The sequence below is a fragment of the Schistocerca americana genome, chromosome 1 (genome assembly GCF_021461395.2).
Source record: "Schistocerca americana isolate TAMUIC-IGC-003095 chromosome 1, iqSchAmer2.1, whole genome shotgun sequence".
NCBI lineage: Eukaryota > Metazoa > Arthropoda > Insecta > Orthoptera > Acrididae > Schistocerca > Schistocerca americana.
In genome coordinates this window covers 1,147,983,539-1,148,005,897 of record NC_060119.1, presented here as the reverse complement: position 1 = coordinate 1,148,005,897, position 22,359 = coordinate 1,147,983,539, and the positions used below count along the sequence as shown (strand labels likewise).

Genomic DNA, 22,359 nt, shown 5'->3' with positions numbered 1-22,359 from the left:
ATCACAACATAACCGTCCAGAGATGAGTACTTTTGTTTTGATTTCGTACTTGTTTCTCCCGCTGTAACACGTGAAAAAATGTGGAAAGGTGCAAACATTTAATGAAACTGTCAGTCAGTAACAGGGACGCACATTAAAAGCCATACACAAAGCACGAGTGGATGTTTCTTTTTTCACGTCATAACTAACTTACCATGTCAGACAGTGAAGACGAACCGCAATTATCGGCACATGCATTAGGTGCACTGCAAGAATTCTACACGGAACAAGCTGTGAAGGAAGCAGAAGTACAAGATGTTCTGCGAACAAACAAAGTAGAAGAACTGAAACTCGATGAAAACTGGGTTAGTTTTCTTTAACACTTAATAACATTTATTTCAAGTTCCACACTTATTTTTAAAAAGTCCTATCATGTTGTAGGCCTCAGTTAAGCTGTGATATGTTTGAACCCTGCCTCGTAAGTGACAATTTTCCAACAACACTTGCCATGTGAAAACGACAAAGGCGTCAAATTCAGTTGTAATGCCTAGCCTTGATGGCACAGTAGGTTCAATCCCCAGATCTGTCCTGTCAAACATGAAAATCTCGTTTTATACACACACCTTTCTTCGTGTTTACATTTTTCTCCGTCTTGGTATTCATATTACACGTATTTTCAGTGTGTCTGTTTTTCAGTTGCTTGATCACTTTCATATACAAGATGTCCCGGGATGAATGGGCAATATAGAGGGATGATGATGGGGATGATCATTCGATCCATTACAGTGTAAGAAACATAGGCTCCATCGACTGAGCACAATGTAGGGAGACAGGCGTGTGCATGTGAGTGAGTGAGTGAGTGAGTGAGCGAGCGAGCAAATGTGTGTGCGTTTTTTTCCCTATATGCTTGTAAAAGGAAGTGCAGCCCGAAAGTTAGCCAAGCTCTGTATCTCTTGTTTGTGTGCCTATCAATGATACTGCGCTTCTGCCTTTCAGTGAGGTGTCTCCGTTATTCCTAAATAATTTGTATTTGAAATGTGCTGTGTTTGCAGAGGGTGTGTTGTATTATGTGGTGGTATGCTCTATTCATGGTATGTTTATGTTTGTAAGTGTTGTTAGTGTTATTGGATTCTGTGTGTGCTGTTTATAATAGTAATATTGGAAGAATTTGTGGTGCTTTTAGCCAGTTGTTTTGGTGTTGGCAGTTATGGACAATAGATTCATTTTCGGATTTGGAATTATTAGTGTGATGCGTTGTTTATGTTTGGAGATTTAATTTTATGTTTTTTTAGTTATGGAAGTGACTATAAAGTTCACAAGTAGGTGCCTGTATGTCACAGTGGCAGACAGCATATTGAGGACGACTAAAATCCTAAAGTTGTTCAGTTTAATTGCCGAGTATCTGAAGTGCTATGATAGTGGAGAAGGTATGAGAGTGGCCATAGCGGCTGTATCTCAGACCTGGCACCAGTGTATGTGGAATTTCTATGCAACAACATTGGCGTTTTATGCGGAGAGTTTCCTGGTTTGAAAAGTGTAGGCTTACCATTCGAGAGACTGTATTGACGGCACATAGATTTGTGTGTCAGCTGACATTTGTTGGTAAATATGTTTTTATAGTTTTATTTTTTTTATTGTAGTGTGTATGGTATTTGTGTTTATGTGTACAATTATATGTTTCTTGTAGATCAAAATTGGTGTTATGCAGTTTTGTAGGAATTTTGTGATTGTGTTGTTGGTTGTTTGTAATTATGTTGTATTGTGAGTAATAAGTATGGAGTTTGTTTTACCTCTGTTGGTGAGGTTAAGTTTTTGATGTTAGTTATATGACTGAGTTTTCGTTTTATGATACTGTGAACAGGTCGACCGAAGTTGATATCACCCTTGTTAATTTTTACAATTATTTGCTGTGTGTATCAGTCTCACTTTTGTCACAGACAGGCATAGTAAAAGAGAGTGCTAAACATTTAAGCTTTTGGATAAAATAATCCTTCTGAAATAGAAAACAAACACACAATTGTAACTCACACAGCACATGGCCACTGTCTCTGGGCAGGGGGCCCAACTGCGACTGGAATCTGCTTGGGTGAGTGTAAGGAGAAGGCATGAGGAGGGGAGGGGGGTAGGTGACTTGAGAGACAAGGCATAGGTGATCTGTTTCTGGACATGATGGGAGGTGATTTCAGTCTGTGAAGGCCTCAGTGAGACTCGTGACATATGTGGAGTGGGACTGCACATCACTACAAGTGGAATGACCTTGAGTGGCTTGGCTGTGTTGAAGGGACTTATTGGTGTGGGATGGATAACAGCTGTTGAAGTGGAGATAGATTTGATGTGTATGGAGATAGTGATGTAGCTATCCTTAAGGTGGTGGTCAACATCAAGGAAAGTGATTAGTTGGGTTGATGAGAACCGTGTTAAATGAATAGGGGATAAGGTTCTTTCAGATTGCTGGTATGGCATCCTCACCCTTGGTCCAGATCATGAAGATATCAACAATGAATCTAAACCGTGTTAGGGGTTTGGCATTTAGGGTGGTTAGAATGGATTCCTCTAGATTCCAAACGAATAGATTGCCGTGCAGATGCCCATTGTCATACCTCGTATTTGTTTGTATGTGATGCTTTCAAAGAAGTAGCATTTGTGCCTTAGGGTATAGGTGGTCATGGTGACCAGCAAGGAGGCTGTATGCTTGGAGTCAGCTGGGTGTTGGAAAAGGTAGTGTTCAGTAGCAGCAATTTCATGAGCATTGGGGCTGTTAGTATAGATGGAGGTGGCATCGACAGTGATGAGCCGGGCATCATATGGTAAAGGAACAGGAACTGTGGAAACTCGATGGAGGAAATGGTTGGTGTCTTTTAGGTAGGAGGGTAGCTTATGGGTAATAGGCTGAAGGTGTTGGTTCACAAGAACAGAGATTCTCTCTGAGGGGCACAGTAACCGACCACTATGGTTGATCTGGCTGATTGGGTTTATGGAGTTCAGGTAGTATGTAGGAGGTAGGAGTGCAGTGGGGGGTGTGGGGAGAGAGAGAGAGAGAGAGAAACTGACTTAGAGGGGAGTTCACAAATGAGCACTCCTCTTGGGACTCAGTACCACCCAAGACTGGAGAAACTGAAGCACATTCTCTGCCCTGAAACGAGGAATATCCTTTCCACTATACTCTCGAACCCTCTCTGCGGTGGTATTCCAACCGACCTTCAAATCTACAGAAAATCCTTATCCTCCATACTGTACCTCTGCTCCCAACCCCTTGCCTCATGGCTCATATCCCTGTGATAGACCTAGATGCAACGCTTGCATCATACATCCTCCCATTGCTACCTACTCCAGTCCTGTCACAGGCATCTCCTACCCCATCAAAAGCAGGGCTACCTGTGAAAGCAGCCACATGCTCTACAAATTAAGCTGCAACCATTATGACACTTCATGTATGAGTATGATGACTAACAAGTCGTCTGTCCCGCATGAATGGCCAGTGCCAAACTGTGACCAAGAGAGAGCTGGACCACCCATTTGCTGAATGTGCTGTCCAACATGGTCGGCTTCACTCCAGTGACTGCTTCAAAGCCTTTGCCTTCTGGACCCTTCCTACCAATACCAACTTCCCTGAATTCCACAAGGGGGAACTTTGCTTACAACATATCCTTCATCCCCCTAACCTCTAAGGCCTTCCAATGGCACAGCCTTCACTCGTACCTGTCCTCCACATATCTTATCAGTTTTGCTGTTTCCACTCCAGCACTACAGATGCCTTTTATCCCACCAGTGCTCCTACTAGTCTTTTCCCCTTTTCCGATGCAGTTGAAATCTGGAGACGGGCTCCAGTGCCCGGAGACAGTGGACATGTGTATGTGAGTTGTGCTTGTATGAGTGTGTGCTTGTGTTTTTTCTGTTTCGGAAGAAAATTTTTCATGTCCGAAAGCTGAAACGTTACTCCATCTTTTTCATAGTGCCTGTTTGTGGCACAGCATCTTCTGTACGTGGCGAGTAGCAATCCATTGTTTTCATTTTATCGTTATTCCATCCTGGACTTTAGATTGTTTGATTTTTGATTTGCTTTTTGGCATTTTGTAATGCAATCTGTTTTAGTATTTTTGTAGTAGTATTGGTCTACAAGTTGAGCTATATAGCTCAGTCAATGTTTTTGATACCTGTTACAGCAGGGATGCACAGACTGTGGCCACATGTGGCTGGCTCCACCATTGATCATATGGTGGCCTGTACCTCATTGCTCACTCTTGCAACTTTTTTTTTCCTGACTCTAACATCAAAGCCAGTCGTGAAATTAATGGTGTGCCATGTTTCAAATTAAACTGTGTAGATAATGTTTCTGTAAAATTACAGTGTTGCAGTTCTTTTTGTTAAATAAAATGAATATTTGCGAAACAAATGGTGTGATGTTATTATTTACAAGGTATTTTTTTTTCTTTTTCTTGCACCCCTTAACTAGCCACAGCGATGGATTTGCAGTCTGCAATACTGGCAAGTCAGTACACCCCTGAATTACAGTTTATGTGATTTTATACCCACTTTTTGCTGATTTGAAACTACTGTTTTGTCTTGTTTTTCATTGTTGCATTTTCTTTACTTTATTATTAATGTCATTTTGTGGATCTTTCCCACAGTAGTCTTGTTAGCTTCAGTGTTTATTATTAAGAATGTGTGTGATTTGCCACCTTGAAACAATGTTTTTGTTGCATCTTGGGGTTTTGAGTGATATCATTGATCAAGGCTGACAGGTGGTATCAAAACCCTGGTTATCCATTAATGCAGTATATAGATTAAGTTTCTATGAATTGGTTGTCTTTTGTTATGTATACCTTGACTCATTCCACACCCAGGGAGGTTCTCCTCCTTGATGAGATTTACATAACACTAATTAATTAATGTATATCATTAGTATTGGCTGACCCGGATGTAGAGAGGTGCCTGACATTGCTTGTAAACAACACCAGTAAAACACTTTAAGCGTGTGACAGTATACAAAATTACACTTAAAAAACTCATTCATGCAGGAGGATTATAAGACATATCATTGCTTGACCGTCACACAGACTCCCGTATTGAGGCATCCCTGGTGTTGAGCAGAAACTGAAAGAGTTGAAAAGAGTAAGTCATCAGGTCTGGCTGGGATCCCATTTCAGTTTTACACAGAGAAACCCTTCAGCATTGGCAACTTATTTAGCTTGCATCTATCGTTTCTGTCACACCCAGTGTAAAGTTTCAAGTAACGGGAAAGAAGTGCAGGTGACTCCAGTTTCAAAAGGATAGAAGAATAGAGCCACAAAATACAAGGACTATTCAGAAAGTAGGGAACATTTCCACCTGGCACCACTAGGCGTGCACCGATCGCATATATGTGCGTGCTTGACAGTTCAGTCAGCATCCGTCCATGACAGTGAGAATGTCTCTGTGCATCTGTTTTATTTTATTTTTTTTTTTTTTTTCGATATTTGAATTTGAAGTGTGCGCTGCAATCCAAAATCCCACCAGTTGTGAGGTGCGGTCTGTGATATGGTTTTTGTCGGCAAAAAAACCTAAAACCTATAGAAATTTATCGTGAACTGTGCGAAGTGTACGGAAACAATGTAATGAGTGAATGTTCCATTCGGAAATGGAGCATTCGGTTTAAAAATGGCCGAACCAACGTTCATGATGAAGAGTGGACACTCGAGCATTGTGACCGACGATCTTGTCACTGAAGTTGATGTAACGATTCGTAAAAACTGTCACTTCACAATAACGGTGCTTTAACTTTCTTTTCCACAAGTTTTATGGACTTTGTTGTTTGAAATTGTCACTCAAAAGCTAGGCTACCACAAATTTCGTGCTTGATGGATGCCCAAAATGCTTACAGAGCCCCATAAAGAACAGCGAATGGGGGCAATGCTGACTTTTCTAGAGGCCTACCACAAACATTACTGGATCAGGTCATAACCGGTGATGAGACTTGGGTGAAACGTGTCAATTGTGAGACAAAATTACAGCCTATGGAGTGGGGGCACACAAGGTTCCCCCAAAAACCAAGAAAATGTTTGCAAACCTTGTGAGCAAGGAAGTTGATGGCGACAGTGTTTTGGGATAGGCAAGGTTGATTTTCTCAAACAGTAGTATGTCAGTCACAAATGTATTTCTTGAACTTAGTTCTTTAATTTTTAAAGCCAAAACATTGCCTACTTTCTGAATAGCCATCGTATGTAGACTAATATCATGAACATCAGTTTGCTGAGTGTAGTCTTAAGTTTGAATGTAATAAATGTCCTCGAGATAGAAAAGCTTCTGTCCACAAATTAGCACAGATTTAGAAAGCATCACTTTTGACAAAAGTCAGCTTGCACTGTTTTCACATGATATTCTGCAAACCATGGATGAAGGACAACAGACAGATAACATATTCCTAGACTTCCAGAAAGCAGTTGACACAGTGCCCCACTGCAGACTGTTAACAAAAGCTGGGGCATTTTGAATGGGTTCTCAAGTGAGTGAGTGGCATGGAGATTTCTTAAGCAAAAGAACCCGTTACATTGTCCCGGATGGTGAGTGTTCGTAAGAGACAAGAATGTCATCAGCAGTGCCCCACAGAAGTGTGATAGGACTCCTCGTACAAAAGTAAATGACCTGATGGATAGGTTGAGCAACAATCTGCGACTGTTTGCTGATGACACTTTAGTGTGCAGGAAAGTCTACCCACTGAGTGACTGAAGGAAGATACAGATTGACTTGGGGAGAATTCCTGTTTAGTGTGGTGAATGGCAGCTTGCTCTAAATTTGGAAATATGTAAGTTAATGCAGATGAGGAAGAAAAATAATCCTGTAAAGTTCGAATACAATATTAATGTTGTGCTCCTTGACACAGTCATGTCAATTAAATATCTAGGTATAACGTTGCAGAGTGATATGAAATAGAATGAGCACGTAAGAGTGGTAGTAGGGAAGGGGAATAGTCGACTTCGGTTTATTGGGGGAAATCTAGGAAATTGTAGCTCATCAAAAAAGGAGACCTCATTAATATAATAGTGCAGCCATTCTTGAGTACTGCTTAAGTGTTTAGGATCCAAACCATTTCAGATTAAAGGAAAACATTGAAGCAAGTCAGGGGCATGCTGCTGTATTTGTGACTGGTAGGTTCGATAAAACACGCGAGTATTACAGAGATGGTCTGAGAAGTTTAGAGTATTACAGAGATGGTCTGAGAAGTTAATGTTCTGTTTGTGAAAGACTATTGAGAACCAGCATTTGTGGTTGACTGCAGTATGATTCTACTGCCAACAACGTTAATTGTACGTAAGGACCATGAAGACAAGGTAAGGAAAACTAGGGCTCATATAGAGACGTATAGACAATCATTTTTCTCTCGCTGCATTTGTGAATGGAATAGAGAAGAGAATGACTTGTTGTGGTAGAAGGTCCCCTCTGGCATGCACAGTGTGGAGGCTTGCAGAGTATGTTTATGGTGGTTGTAGGTGAAAATATCTGGAGCAACTCTGTGACAGGACAAGAGAGTGCAGAATTTTACAATCTCATTACAGGTAAGGAGAGTTAAAAGAAGAATTAAATAAGAAAAAAAAAACTTAAATAAAAACTATTAAATATCATAAAAATAAAAAATTGCATTATCAGAAGTGAGAAGACAAAAACAAGATGACCAAAATAATTAAAATCAGGATGTATGTTTTATTAGAGAGGAACAGGGTGGGTGGATGCTGTATAAAAAACAAGAAAATCAGTAGTAATATTACATACAAGATATATTTTTTAAGTAATTACCTTCTTAAAATATATAAAAGCAACAACAACTTTATTTTTACATTTTTTGTTGATGAGTTTATTAACTTTGGTTTAATAATTTTAGCAAATGACCTATAGGTACCACTAAGTGTAATAGCTTTTCAGTACTCAGAAATATGTTTTTTTGTGAAAAATCATGTCTTTGACGGGTTTAATGCCTTCCTCCATGTCTTCAAACTTTGAATTATCTGATCTTTCAAGAGGTCTCCTGTTCCTTCTTTACTTTTGGCCAGAATGACTACATCTATGTAAATAACCATTGGTATCAACTTACCTTGCTCTTTCCTCCTCCTTACAGCACTTTCTCTTACTCTCTCCCTCCTTCCCCCTCCCCCCCTCCCCCCCCCCCCCCCCTCCTCCCTCCTTTTTCTTTTGCATGATAGTTAAAAACAATGGTGATAAGTTATGATTCTGACTCACATCCTTCTTCATATAGACTTTTATTTCTTGATCAGCCTCACATATTGCTTTTACTGAGCTGCTGTAGATTACTTATTCTTCACTTTATTTTTACCTTGTGTTTGAGGATTAATGACGTCTTATTTCACCTTACATTGTTGACCATTTTCTCTAGGTCCACAAATAAAAGTCGTAACTGCTTTTCATCAACATTTTCCTTTTCAAACTTTTTGACAAAGCACTGTTCTTTTGCTGAACTTCAGAGAATGTATGAATTGTCGACTAATGTCTTGCATTAACTGCTAGCGAAATCTTTAGATAGTGTAAATGTTGGAATATTAAAGTTGTAGTTTACTCTTACTGAATGATCTTTCTTGATTGTTATTCTTCTCCTCTTACAGCAATTAAGTCAGTTCTGGTATGATGATGAAACCACTAGTATCTTGGCAGAAGCAGCAGTGAAGGCAGCTGGTGAGAGTGGAAAAATTGCTTTGATTTCCTGTCCAACACTATTTCCCATGATCAAGAAGACCCATAGATCAGTTGGTAAGACATTTGTGCAAGCAGATAGTGTGAAGTCTGAAATTAGCAATAACGACAACTTAGTAGTTGATCAGTCTGGAGCTGACACTAATAGAACTGTTGAAATAAAGGTAAGATAAGAGAAATGATTAATTTTAGGGAGGTTCCTGTAGTAGTGCAGAAAGAAAAACACTTACTCAGGACCTTGTGGTACACGGAGTACCTTATTTATTAAGAATATGCAGCTGTTAGGAGATTTTTGTTATCTGTTTTTGTGTGTGGCAAGTGTTCAGGGGACCCCTGCTTGTCTTCAAGGTGGGGTGGTTGGAGCCACAGAATAAGTGTGTAACAATAAGGCTTGACATCAGCACAAAACAGAAGAAGACCTTTGAAATGTCATTCTAATATAAAAACTTGAGGTGGATATTCATATAATGTTCTCTATCTTGTAAAGTATTGAATGGATAAAGATTTTATATCTTACTGAACAACATATGAAATTTGTTACACAAAAAGTGCTTTGTATATTACTTTAATAAAGTTCAGTGTAGGTTGAAGCATATCACTTTCAGTATAATGAAGACTGCATCACACACACACACACATTTTTAAAGGGGAATGATACATAACAGGTGCAGTAAAGATACTCAGTTTTTTTAAACAGTTCTTTACAAGCAGCCCAACTTCAAATTCTGATTATTATTGTTATTATTATTATTATTATTATGGCCCTTTTCTACGGTTTAAAAATTGTGTCCTTGTTTTATGCCTTCAATTCCCAGAAAAGAATCCTATAGCTAAGAAAAGAAAAGAGTAGTATATCACAACAAGACTTCGGGTCTTACAAACTGGTGATTCAGCTCTAAGAGTGAAACATGCTGATGACATTATTGTACCTGGACCTTTGTGTTTATTCCATGCTAATCAATATTCATCTGTAAAAACTTTGTGTTTGCTACACGATCTATAGATTTATCATCTACGCTTTATGTGACAGAATTGCTTTCCCTTGTTATGATGAAATGCATACTATTTGTTTCTTTTCTGTGCATTGTTAATTTATTATGTAGGCTACTGCCCACTTGCAAAAAATTCTTGAGGGTTTCATTTCCTTTCTGTAATAGGAGTTCTCATGTTTTATCAGTGGCTGTGTCACTGCTGTCATTAGCAAAGAGAATTTTTTCTCTGTGTCTTGTACTGTCTGGAAAGCCATTATTGGATCCTGTACACTACTATAAGGAACATGTGTGTTTATGTGTTTCTTTGTTTTACTAAAAATTTATCATCAGCAGACATGTGAACGTATAGCAACCTGTTTTCCAAGTGAGACTGAAACCATTTGTTGCCTATTCCTCTGACATCTAGTGCTTTTAGCTTATTAGTAGTATTTTATGTTTAGCAGTGTCAAAAACTGTGGACAAGTCCAAGAGTGCATCTGTAACACAGTCATCCTTGTCAAGAGATTCAAGTACCACTTCTACGAACTCTGTAATGTCTGATATTCTAAGTTTCCCACTTTGGAAACCAAACGTGCTTTGCTAAAAATTTTGTCTTTCGTCACATAACAGATTAGTCTGTTATGACTGATTTAACTATTTTGAGAATACTGACAATAGTGAAACTGTTCTGCAGTTTTCTGTACTTTCTACATTACCTTCCTTTAGTAACACCACAACTCATGTGTGCTTTAGATACTCTGGAAAAATATGAGGTGTGATCAAAAAGTATTGTGAAATTTTGTTTTTCTTAAACAATATGTATTCATCAACAACAACTTAGTCCCCTTCAGATATAATAAACTTGTGCAGTCACTTTTTCCTTTCTTGAAAGCACGTCTATAACTCACATTTCATTATGATGTTCAGCTCGTTTGGCAATTCTGTTTTTATTGTATCAGTGATAGCCAAACGATGTTCTTTCATGGTTTTCTTCAGCCTCAGGAATAGAAAGAAGTTGCTGGGGGCCATGTTCGATGAATGTGGTGGCTGAAGCACCATAACGGTTTTGTTTTTAGGCAAAGTAACACACAACCATTGAGGTGTGAATGGGAGCATTATCGTGATGTAATTTCCATGAGTGGTTTCGCCCCATTTCTGGTTGTTTTCTACAAATTGCTTCATCCAAACAGTGCGTAACATCCAGATAGCATTCCTTTTTGACCATAAGACAGAAACTCATGATGTATTATCCCATTGTAATTGAAGAAAACAGTGAGAAGAACCTTTTGATGTGATGAAACTTGTCAAATGCTCCTTGGGATGAATGATGTGTACACAACATTGTTTATGGTCAAAATTCAACAATTTAAGAACAAACTTTGAGGCTACACATTTAATGCCCAAAACATCTGAAAAATTGCTTGCCATGAGCTAAGGAATATACCAACATCATCAGCAACCTCTCCAACAGGGATTTGATGATTTTTCCAGAACCATTGTCCTTACTTCTTCCACATTGTTATAAGTAATTGATGTGCTGGGGGTCCATTTGCTGTCTTCAACATCTTCTTGATCCACTTTGAAACGTTCAAACACTTGTAAACTTTTGTTTTACTCTTAGTAGATTCACCAACGGCCACAGTCAACATTTCAATTGCAGTGATGCACTTCATTCCATTTTTCAAGCAAAATTTGATGCAGATTCTTTAATCCATCTTTTTCGAATGTAAAAATTCACTTAGCACTCGAAAACATCTATAAACTTTTTGACCCATCAGAAATAAACGAAATATTCAAAATTCCTCTTACTTTTTGATCACACCTGATACCTGAACTAAAGGACTCATTTATTGTGTTTGATAACGGTGTTTGTATGCTGTCTGTACATGTCTCCAGAACAGAGACTAGACCATTCTCCATGCCTACTGTCTTTTTATTTTTTACTTTATGAAGTATCTTTATGACTTCATGCTCTTTTGTAGGCAACATCATCATTGTGCTTGCAGTGTAATTCATTGTCAGTGCTACATATGTTTTAGGAACATACATACAAAATTTTCCAACTGTAGAGGGTTTTCTGCTACTCAGCCCTCATCTTTGATTTGTTTGTTGTTATATGTGTCTGCCTTTTCCAGTTTCATGTATTATGAAATCCCGTACTACTTTGCTTTTATTATATGCATTACATGTTATTTTTGTCATTGGATGGTTTTTTTTCTGCATCAAGTATCCTCCTGTGAATCTTTTTTTACCTATGATAGTCATCCAAGATCTGTGGATTAGTGCAGTGCTTTTGTAAACAACTGAGAAATTATATGCGTAGGAGGACTTTATAATACCCCATAGTTATCCATTAGTTTCCATATCTGCTATTGAAATGGTTACTTTTGAAAATGTTTCCTCTGAATTAATTTAAACTATATGCAGAATTTAGCATAGTACATTGTTTTCCTCTCCTGCGCTAACCTTCTTGTCTCAGAGTAGCTGTTGCTACCTACATCCCCAATTATTTACTGGATGTGCTCCTATCTCAGTCTTCCTCTACAGTCTTTACCCTCTACAGTTCCCTGTAGTACCATCTTAACAGATGTCCTGTTATCCTGTCCCTTCTTCATGTCAGTGTTTCCCATATATTCCTTTTCTTGCCGATTCTGCAGAGAACCCCTCATTCCTTACCTTATCAGTCTCATGGGTTATTGTGCTGCCTAGTTAGCAGAATATAATGAATATAATTCATATACTTTGTGATCACCAGTCCTGATGTTAAGTGTCTCGCTGTTCTCATTTCTGCTATTTCTCATTACTTTCATCTGCCTTCAGTATAGTCTCAGTCCATATTCTGTACTCATTAGACTGCTCATTCCATTCAGCACATCTTGTAATTCTTCTTCACTTTCACTGAAGATAGCAATGTCATCAGCAAATATTATCATTGATATCCTTTCATCTTGAATTTGAATCACATTCATGAACCTTTCTTTTATTTCCATCATTGCATCTTCGATGTACAGATTGAACAGTAGGTACAAAAACTACATCCCTCTCTTATACCCCTTTATTCCGAGCACTTTGTTCTTGGTCATCCAGCCTTATTGTTCTCCTTTGGTTCTTATACATTTTGTGTATTACCCGTCTTCCTCTATAGCTTATCATATTTTTCTTTTCTTAGAACTTCAAACATCTTGCACCATTTGACATTGTTGACTGCTTTTTCCAGGTCAGTAAATCCAATGATCATGTCTTAATTTTTCTTCAGTCTTATTTCCATTATCAAATGCAACATCAGAACTGCATCTCTGGTGGCTTTGCCTTTCCTAATGCCAAACTGATCATCATCTAACAGGTCCTCAATTTTCTTTTCTACACTTTGTATATTATTCTTTTCAGACACTTGGATGCATGAGCAGTTAAGCTGATTGGGCAATAATTCCCACACTTTACAGCTCATGCTATCTTCAGAATTGTGTGAGTGATGTTTTTCCAAATGTTTGATGAAGTATTGCCGGTCTCATACATTCCAACATTAATAGTCTTTTTGTTGCCACTTCCCCAATTATTTTAGAAATTCCCATTGAATATTATCCATCCCTTTTGCCTTATCTGATCTTAAGTCATCCAAAGCTCTCTAAAAATTCTGCTTCTAATACTAGATCTCCTATCTCTTTCCTGCCGACTCCTCTTTCTTCTTCAATCATGTAATCAGACAGGTCCCCCCAATCATAGAGGCCTTCAGTGTACTCTTTCCATCTACCCATTCCCTCACCTGCATCTAACAGTGGAATTCTCATATGTTACCACCCTTATTTTCCATACACACTTCACGGATGCCCCAGAAGAAGTATGTATTTTACATTCTGAGAAGATAGTTCTGTAGGCATGCAAATTTGTTGGTTTACCAAGCCTGTCTTTATCTTTATAATCTGACAGTGATGATAAACCACAATATTTTACAAATTCTTTAAAATTTTTTCAGTTGGTTTCTGTAAGTAGAGGGTCTAAGACTGATGCTGAAATTTTTTTTTTTACCCTAGAAGCATGTTTACTATTTACGACAAGCCTAAAGAGTGCAAAATGTTCAGGAAGTCATTATTAGTTTCACACTAACAGCTTTGTTAATATTCACGTTTCCAGTATTAATATGTTAGTTTTGGTGGTTGAGAGCCTTTCCAGGACTTCGGTTAACGTGTTGAAGAAAGTCTCTCCACATTGCCACCAGGTGAGTGGTACATGCACAAAATATTAGCTTCTAATGGATGTCTAGCTTTGTTAGTTCTACAGACACCATTTCAATTTTTTGCCTTATTTTTCTCAAATATTTGCTCTAGTCTTTTGTTTTGCTTTGGTTGTACAAAAACCAGTTAGTTTTTGCGTACTGTCTGTTAGCGTTCTTGTCAGTGCTGCACCAAATAGCCTTAGTTTGGTGACTTTTTTTCTATTTTGTTTATAATTAAAAGTATTTATGCCTTCCTACTAACCTACTTTGTCAGTTCTTCAAGTGTGTGTTCTTCTTTTTGCAGTGAAGCTGTTTGAGTATGATCGACGATTTGCATTATATGGGGATGACTATATTTTTTATGATTACAAGTCTCCATTACAAATTCCAGAATCATTTCAGCATTATTTTGATGTCATTGTTGCTGATCCACCTTTCTTGTCAGATGAATGCTTATCTAAAACTTGTGAGACAGTTAAGTTTTTGACAAGGAGTAAAATAATTCTGTGCACTGGTATGTATCAACAGTGATTTGTCATTTGTTGTTTAAGTTCAGTTATAGAACCATGTAACTTATCCATTTTCTTATGCATACAGAACTATTATGCAGGTTTTAAGATCTTCAGTACATGCAACTGCTTCACACTGTACAACTGCTATTAAAAGTGAATGCAATCACATTAGAAAGAACCACATTGAATAAGTATTCGATGTTACACTTATCCGATCAGATGGCTGATGAGTTGGGAGAAAGGTTGCTGTTCCAATAAATGTGAACAGCTGAAAGACTTAATGAGACTGGGATGATGATAACAAAGAATGAGGGAAAAAACTGTTTCTTAAATAAATTTGCAAATAAGTAGCTTTGTCTGAAAGTTACTTTACAAACCTCAGTATTACTGGGCTCCACTGTTAGGTGTTTCCAAATTTTTGTTACTAATAGAGGATATAGCAGACAAAAAAAATGCTAAACAAGCATGCAAATCAGAATGCTTAAGAGTTATTATATGAAGAATAAGGAGAAAACCCATGTAATGGAGAAATATTCAGTGATGAGTATTTTTGTGTTGCACCGTTTGAAAACAAAACTATAAAATATAGCAAGATTGGAGAGTGGTGTTTGGAACCTAACAGAAGTCATGTTTGTGAAGTAATGTGTTACTAGCGATATATTGACAAAGGAAAGTCCAAGTAGGAAAATCACCAATGTAGGAAAATGATCTAGAACAGTTAGTTGGGAACCCCACTCAAGATCGAAATATGTTGGATCTAATGGCAACAAATAGACCTGACCTCTTTGAGGATGTCCACATTGAAACTGGTATCAATGATCAAGACATGGTTGTGGCTACAATGATTACCAAAGGACAACCAGAACAAGCAGAAAAAAATATGTGTGTTCAGTAAACTGGATAATGAACTTGAAACTTCAACACAGGGCAGGGGCATGTAGAGGAATTCTGGCTCAAATTTAAAAGAATAGTTGACCATGCCCTGGATAGATATGTACCCAGTAAAATAGTTCATAATGGGAGGGAACCTCCATGGTATACAATAGCATAACTGGGTGTAATACTTTGTGAGGATATGAAATGGAACAATCAGATAGGTCCAATCATGGATAAAGGAGGTTTATTTGTAGAATACTGGGGGAAGTGCAATCAGTCTACAAAGGAGATTGCTTACAAATAACTCGTGCGACCATTTATAGAATATTGCCAGAGTATGTGGGACATGTGCCAGAATGTATGCAGAGAAGGGCACCCACGTATGGTCACAGTTTTGTTTAATACATAGGAGAGTGTCACAGAGACACTGAAGGAACTGAAATGGAAGTCTCTTGAAGATAGACATAAACTGTCCCGAGAAAGTTTATTAACAGAAATTCAAGAACCAGCTTTAAATGATTCTCCTAGGAATATGTTATGACCTCCTATGTATTGCTCACACGGGGATTGTGAGAATGAGGTTAGAATAATTACTGCACACACAGAGGCATTTGATCAATCATTCTCCCCGCACTCTTTACATGAATGGAACAGGAAGAAACTGTAATAACTGGTACAATAGGATGTACCCTCTACCATGCACATCATGGTGGTTTGTAGAGTGTAGATGTAAGTGTAGGAAAAGGTAGGTCCTTATTTATGATAAAGAAGACATGTTAAGTTATAGACAGGCATAATTAAAAGACATTTACATAAAGCTTTCGGCCAGAGCCTACATAAAGCTTTCAGCCACAGCTTTCAACATTAAAAAGAGGAACACACATCATTCATACACACAAACAAGCACATCTCATGCACACATCACCACAAACACCGGGAGCTTGGGTTGCCCAGCATTCTGGCTCAAGCTGCTGGAGTTGGCGGTCATGTGTGCATGAGGTGTGCTTGCTTGTGTGTATGACTGGTGAGCATTTCTCTTTTGCTGATGAAGGCTGTGGCCAAAAGCTTTATGCAAGTGTCTTTTAATTGTGTCTGTATGCAACTTAATGTGTCTTCTTTACAGTAAGTAGCAATCTATCTTTTCCTAACACTGTTAATGATATATTGAATTTACCAAGAGGGGGAAGGATGCAAGTAAGTGGGTGTGTGTAGAGTAAGAGAACCAAATGTATTAAATATGCAAAGGAAGAAAGACAAGCATTGGAATAAAAGTGGATTTTTATCTGTTTGCATCTATACATTGTTTAAATAGATTTTATCAGTACTGTGTTTGGATGGAATTTTATGGGCATTGCATCATATGCTGTACAATTCATTAGTTGTATGAACTGACATTGGAGTTTATTGTGCACCTCTATAATGTTTTTCCTCCGACCATATAAACTTGCAAATAGTGCTGGTCTTGTGAGAACTTAACTCAGTTTCTTTAGTGAATATGCGTCCCAGATGATCATTGATAGACATTGTCTCATGAATGAACTCATTTTCCTGAGTGAACTCATTTTCCTGAGTTTTGACCAGCAGTTTTCAATTTCTCCAATCAGTTGCTGAAAGTTTCATTGACACACTTTACAGCTTTAGTATACACTGTGAATTCTTATTTGAAAGTGCCATTGTCCACAGGAAACATTATGAGAGTGTAGATCTCCCTTGATGTAAAGCACTTTTCCTTGTCTTTAGCCATACATGTTACAGCATGATCTCCCCATCACAAGTAGGGTTTTATTTATTTTCTTTTTGCCTGTCTCTTTACCAAAACACTGCTATGTGCGTGGCAGAGGATACTTCCCATTGTACTGTTTATTAGGGCTCCTTCCTATTCCATTCATGCATTGATTGCAGGAAGATTGCATAAATGCCTCTCTGCATTCTGTAATTAGTCTAATCTTGTCTTCATGATGCCCAGGGAGGTGATACATAGGGGACTGCAGTGTGTTCCTAGATCCCTCACTTAAAACTGGTTCTTGAAACTTTGGAAGTAGACTTTCTTGGGATAGTTATAGAACCCAACATGTTGTCCTTGCAAGTGTTCATTAGAGACAAGGGTATCATCTGGAGTGCTCCAGGGAAGTGTGGTAGGACTGCCATTATTGTCTAGATACATAAATGGTTTAACGGGCAGGATGGGCAGCAATCTGTGGTTGTTTGCTGACGATGCTGTGGTGTATGGTAAGGTGCCGAATTTGAGTGACTGTAGGAGGATACAAAATGACCTAGACGAAATTTCTGTTTGGTGTGATGAATGGCAGCTAGCTGTAAATGTAGAAAATGTAAGTTAATGCAGACGAGTAGGAAAAACAAATCTGTAATGTTCGGGCCAGCCGCGGTGGTCGTGCGGTTCTAGGCGCTCCAGTCCGGAGCCGCACTGCTGCTACGGTCGCAGGTTCGAATCCTGCCTCGGGCATGGGTGTGTGTGCTGTCCTTAGGTTAGTTAGGTTTAAGTAGTTCTAAGTTCTAGGGGACTGATGACCACAGCAGTTGAGTCCCATAGTGCTCAGAGCCATTTTGTAATGTTCGGATACAGCATTAATAGTGTCCTGCTTGACACAGACACATTGTTTAAATAACTGGTTGTAATGTTCCAAAGCGATATGAAATGGAATGAGTGTGTGAGGGTTGTTGTAGGAAAAGTGAATGGTCAATCTCAGTTTACTGGGAGAATTCTGGGAGGGTGCGGTTCATCTTTAAAGGAGACTGCACATAGGATGTTAGTGCAACCTATTCTTGGTCACTGCTTGAGTGTTTGGGGCCCATACCTGGTTGGATTGAAGGAAGACATCGAAGCAATTCAGAGGCAGGCTGCTAGATTTGTTACTGGTAAGTTCAAACAACACGCAAGAGTTATGGAGATGCTTCGGGAACTCAAATGGGGATCACTGGAGGGCAGATGACTATTGGGAAAATTCAGAGGACCAGAATTCGAGGCTGAGTGTAGAATGATTCTGTTTTCTCCAACATACATTGTGTGTAAGGACCACAAAGATAAGATACAGGAAATTAGGGCTTATATGGAGGCATATAGACAGTTGTTTTTCTGTTGTTCTGTTTGCACATGGAATAGGAAAGGAAATTACTAGTAGTGGTACAGGGCACCCTCCATCACACACTGTAAAGTGGATTGATGTAGATGTAGACAGTTTGTGTCTATCTTCAAACATCTGCTAGTTCAGTTTCTTCAGCATTACCATGACACTGTCCTATGTGTCAAACAAACCTGTACCTTTTTTTTCTATATCTTCAGAATCTCGTTTTTGTCCTACTTCATATGGGTCCCACACACTTAATAAATTATCTATGACAGGTTCCATAAGTGTTCTGTAAACAGTCTGTTTTGTAGACTGATGGAATTTTCCTAGTAGCCTATATGTGAACTGAAGAAGTGTGCTACCTACTTCACCTAAGGCTGAGCCTTCGTTACCATTCCGTTTCACTTATGTACAAATTGTTACACTAAGGTATTTGTATGGACTGTTATTGTTCGATAATACAGTGTTCCGCCTAGTTTAGCTCCACTGTTCGATATTCAAGCTTCGTCTTAACTATTGACAATGATGCAGATGTCTGAGCAGCCAGAGACTTCAGTCCTGTATGTTTGTGTTCTGTTATCTCTGATAAAGGCCTTGTTGGCTGAAAGCTCATTTTCCAACAGTCTTTTTGATGTACCTGTCTGCGACTCAGCATCTGCACTATACGGTGAGTTGCAACTATCCTATTCATAACATTGTTACTTTCCATCCTGGATTTTCCATTGTTGAATGATGCAGAGTGAGCTATTTTTATCTATTTCAAAGACCTATGGGCTTTTGATATTACTTAACTGTCAGTGAATGTGGTGTGCCCAACACAAAATGATTATTTGTTTATTGAAACATAGGCAATATGACTTAACAATACTTTAAGTGAGTATTTCCAAGGAAAGAGTTTAGGATGAACCATGACCTTTTTGGTGACTACAAACAGAAATGTAGCTAGGCATCTTATTACAGAAGTTGCAAGTAATGTCTTCAGCACATCCACTACTATCCATCATTGCAAGCAGTTGCAAAGATTAACAAATTGGGTATAATTATTGTAGTACGCTCATTAATGATCCAAAGGTTCAATATCATGCTAAATTCTCCTTACTACTGCAGCAGATTTTTTTAAATTCAACCAGAACTTTCCATTGCCACAGAAATAAATATTCTAGTCCGCAATTGACCATGTCTGAAACAGAAGGGAATAAAATGTTAAAACTACTTTTTGAATAGGAATAACAGAACTGGTAATAGGAGTAACAAACACACAAATAAGAAAATGCCAACTAAATCTAGCTTCTGAAATTTTTTTCTTTGGGTAAAAGTAATAACAATAAATAAGAAAAAGCAATGCCTTGTTGGAGATATTAGAAGGAGGTACAGAAATGAACACTACATAAAAATTATGCAGATCAGTCACTTGGCAGAGGGAGCCAGCAAAACAGCATTAATAATCTTTATAGAAAAAAATTACAGATATAAAAAAAATCTTTAAATTTGTCAAATAGAAAAAGTAAAGAAATTCAAATTTTTGGGAGAAATAATCCAGAAAATAGTTTTGAAAAATCTGTTATAGAGTGACGAATCCACAAGATGGAATAAGCTTATGATATTACAAAGAACATTTATAACAAAAAATAGTTATCTGAGAACCTTAAAATAAAACACTGAGCACAGTGCCTGTATGCCAATGAAGGTGTAACACTGAACTGCAAATTGGATGAACTAGAAACATTGGGGGCAACAATTGTAAGGAAAAGACTGGGTTTACTGAAAATGACAGACCCATGAAAATTAAGAAGCAATGTCAAAATAAATCAGAATTTAATAAATATAACAGAAACAATAAGAAGAGGAGAGCTGATATTCTTTGCTCATTTGTACAGCATGGATAATAATAGATTACTGAATTGATCCTCAAATATCTATGGCAGAAGAGATCTACAAGCTGTGTTAAACAGGTCAATAAAGAGTTACAAAAAACTACATAACAGAACAAGAAACAGCAGGGGCAGTTTCACAATAAAAGTCTTACAGAAGATAGTATTCCAAAACAGGGACAAAACAGACTGAGGTGATTAGAAACCAACAGTGTGAAACGATGAGAGGTACGGTTGAGGAAGATGAAGGTGGTCTTATTCTTTGGTACTATGTAGTCAGGGAGGGAAATATCAGAATTGTTACAGGAGTCTGTGGGAGATGGTTAGCAGGTAACCAGTGTATTAAGCCAAATTCAGGGCCTGTGATTTAAAGTCTCTGGTGAAGCATCTTGGTAGGGACGATCAGGTAATTTGTAATTGGAAGGGCTGGCAACAGTTATTGCCACAAAACAGATCTTGTTTACTGATAAATAGGCTTGAAACATGGACACACCACCATATGTCTGCATATTAGATACCTTCATGGTGAGTGGGAGCATGTGTTTTGAGGAAAACGTATGAAAAATAAAGTCTTTGTGGAATGGGTGCCAGTGAACAAACTTTATTGCTATTACAAACTGTGAATAATTTCCACAACAACCACAAATCCAGGAAAGCCATGATGAGATCTTTTTCAACTTACTTCACATGCCATATTTCATAATGATTCTGGATATGATTTTCAGAGTTACAGAGCCTTATTACAAATTAACCAGAATGCTGCACCTTCTTAACACTGCATTTTCTACTGCTTCCCAAAACAGTCCATCTGCCAAACATACCACAAGCTAAACTTGTTTCAGACAGATTGTTCTGTACTACAGTGTGCCTGTATTAGTTTGAGACTTAAAGTGTTATTTGTCCATTGACTGCTGGGAACTTTATATTGTTCATGATGACTGCTGTCCTGTATGAATATGTTTTACAATCTTCGTGATTCAGATTCTCTATGCGAGCTGTATTTTAACATAAAGAAGCGTTGAAAAACTTTCAGTTTGAAGGCATACAATCCAGATTCGGTATGCCAACCATGCAAAATCACTTTGAGCATTGAAGTAATCATCCCACCAGCACAACAGGTTGAAGATACATGGTTGGTAAAACACTGTATCCTGCTGCATGAAGTAGTTCGTAACTGCTGGCTGTGCATCCTCACCTGACAGGAGTCGCTGACGATTCAAGACCAGAGGTGTGATAATCGTATGGGAAGAGATCAGGACTATAGGGCAAGTTCTTGAGTGCCTCCTACTTGAGTCTGCACAACTTCCGCGTTATAACATTGGCTTCCTCGATCGATCAACGTGGGATCGACATGGAATTTGGCGCACCATTCAACAATGGTTGTTTTCGGCAGACATGCTGCCCCACACACATTCTCCTTTCTCCAGTGGACATCTACCAGTGTTTGTCCATTGGCAGCCCAGAAAAGAATAACCGCACACTGTCCTGTGTGGATGCATTTGGCAATAACATTGCCTTAGTTCACATTTCAGCATTTACTGTACACATGTCAGAATGACACAAATACCTCCCTAATCTCTTGGCTTCTTATCAATGCTTATATACCCACAAAGGTGTTGCGCTACATTGCATATAGGCTGCAGCAAGGCACTCAAACACAAACTTTTTGATTGCTCGTCATAGTAGTAGTAGTAGTAGTAGTATTAGCAGTAGTAGTAAAAAATAACACTGTGTATCAATAACATTGTCATAGTAAGTTCATAAACCTGAAATATTTGAAAAATTTTTTAGGTGCAGTTATGGAAAATCTAGCTTCAAGACTATTGGATGTAAGGAAAAGCTACTTTCAACCAAAACATAAAAACAATCTGGCAAATGAATTTTCTTGTTTTACAAACTGTGAGGAATTGCTGGACAAAGACTCTCTCAAATCTTTTATTTAATGCTGTGCAATAAAAATATTTTTTGTACTTTGTGGTTTTACATTTCCTTTGTTTCTCTCCTGCAAGCGTTCAGATTTACACTCATTTCAATACAGTTTCTCATCTCCCACATGAGATTGAGTGGTGTGTAAGTAAGAAGGTGCATGACTAAAACATTCTGCACAGCAAGGGGTTAGAGTACTTCTCAAAGTCACTAGTTTGCCCTCTGCATGCTGTCATTTCACCACTA

At 38.2% G+C, this 22,359-nt stretch overlaps 1 protein-coding gene across 1 annotated transcript; it reads left to right on the top strand.

Moving 5' to 3' along the window:
* The first annotated feature begins 6 nt into the window (after window positions 1-6).
* On the top strand, window positions 7-22,152 carry LOC124619346 (EEF1A lysine methyltransferase 1). Its single transcript, XM_047145668.1, has 4 exons — window positions 7-344; window positions 8,571-8,715; window positions 14,147-14,356; window positions 21,979-22,152. Exons 1-4 carry the CDS (start codon window positions 195-197, stop codon window positions 22,128-22,130), a joined length of 657 nt encoding a protein of 218 aa, XP_047001624.1. The 5' UTR covers window positions 7-194; the 3' UTR covers window positions 22,131-22,152.
* Window positions 22,153-22,359: the final 207 nt, after the last annotated feature.

What these genes read in the sequence shown, in the direction of transcription:
- LOC124619346 (XM_047145668.1), top strand. Translation starts at nt 195, where the DNA reads ATGTCAGACAGTGAAGACGAACCGCAATTATCGGCACATGCATTAGGT. An exon ending in GAAGACCCATAGATCAGTTG is followed by an intron (nt 8,716 to 14,146) that starts GTAAGACATTTG and finishes TTCTTTTTGCAG; the next exon opens with TGAAGCTGTTTGAGTATGAT. An exon ending in TAAAATAATTCTGTGCACTG is followed by an intron (nt 14,357 to 21,978) that starts GTATGTATCAAC and finishes AAAATTTTTTAG; the next exon opens with GTGCAGTTATGGAAAATCTA.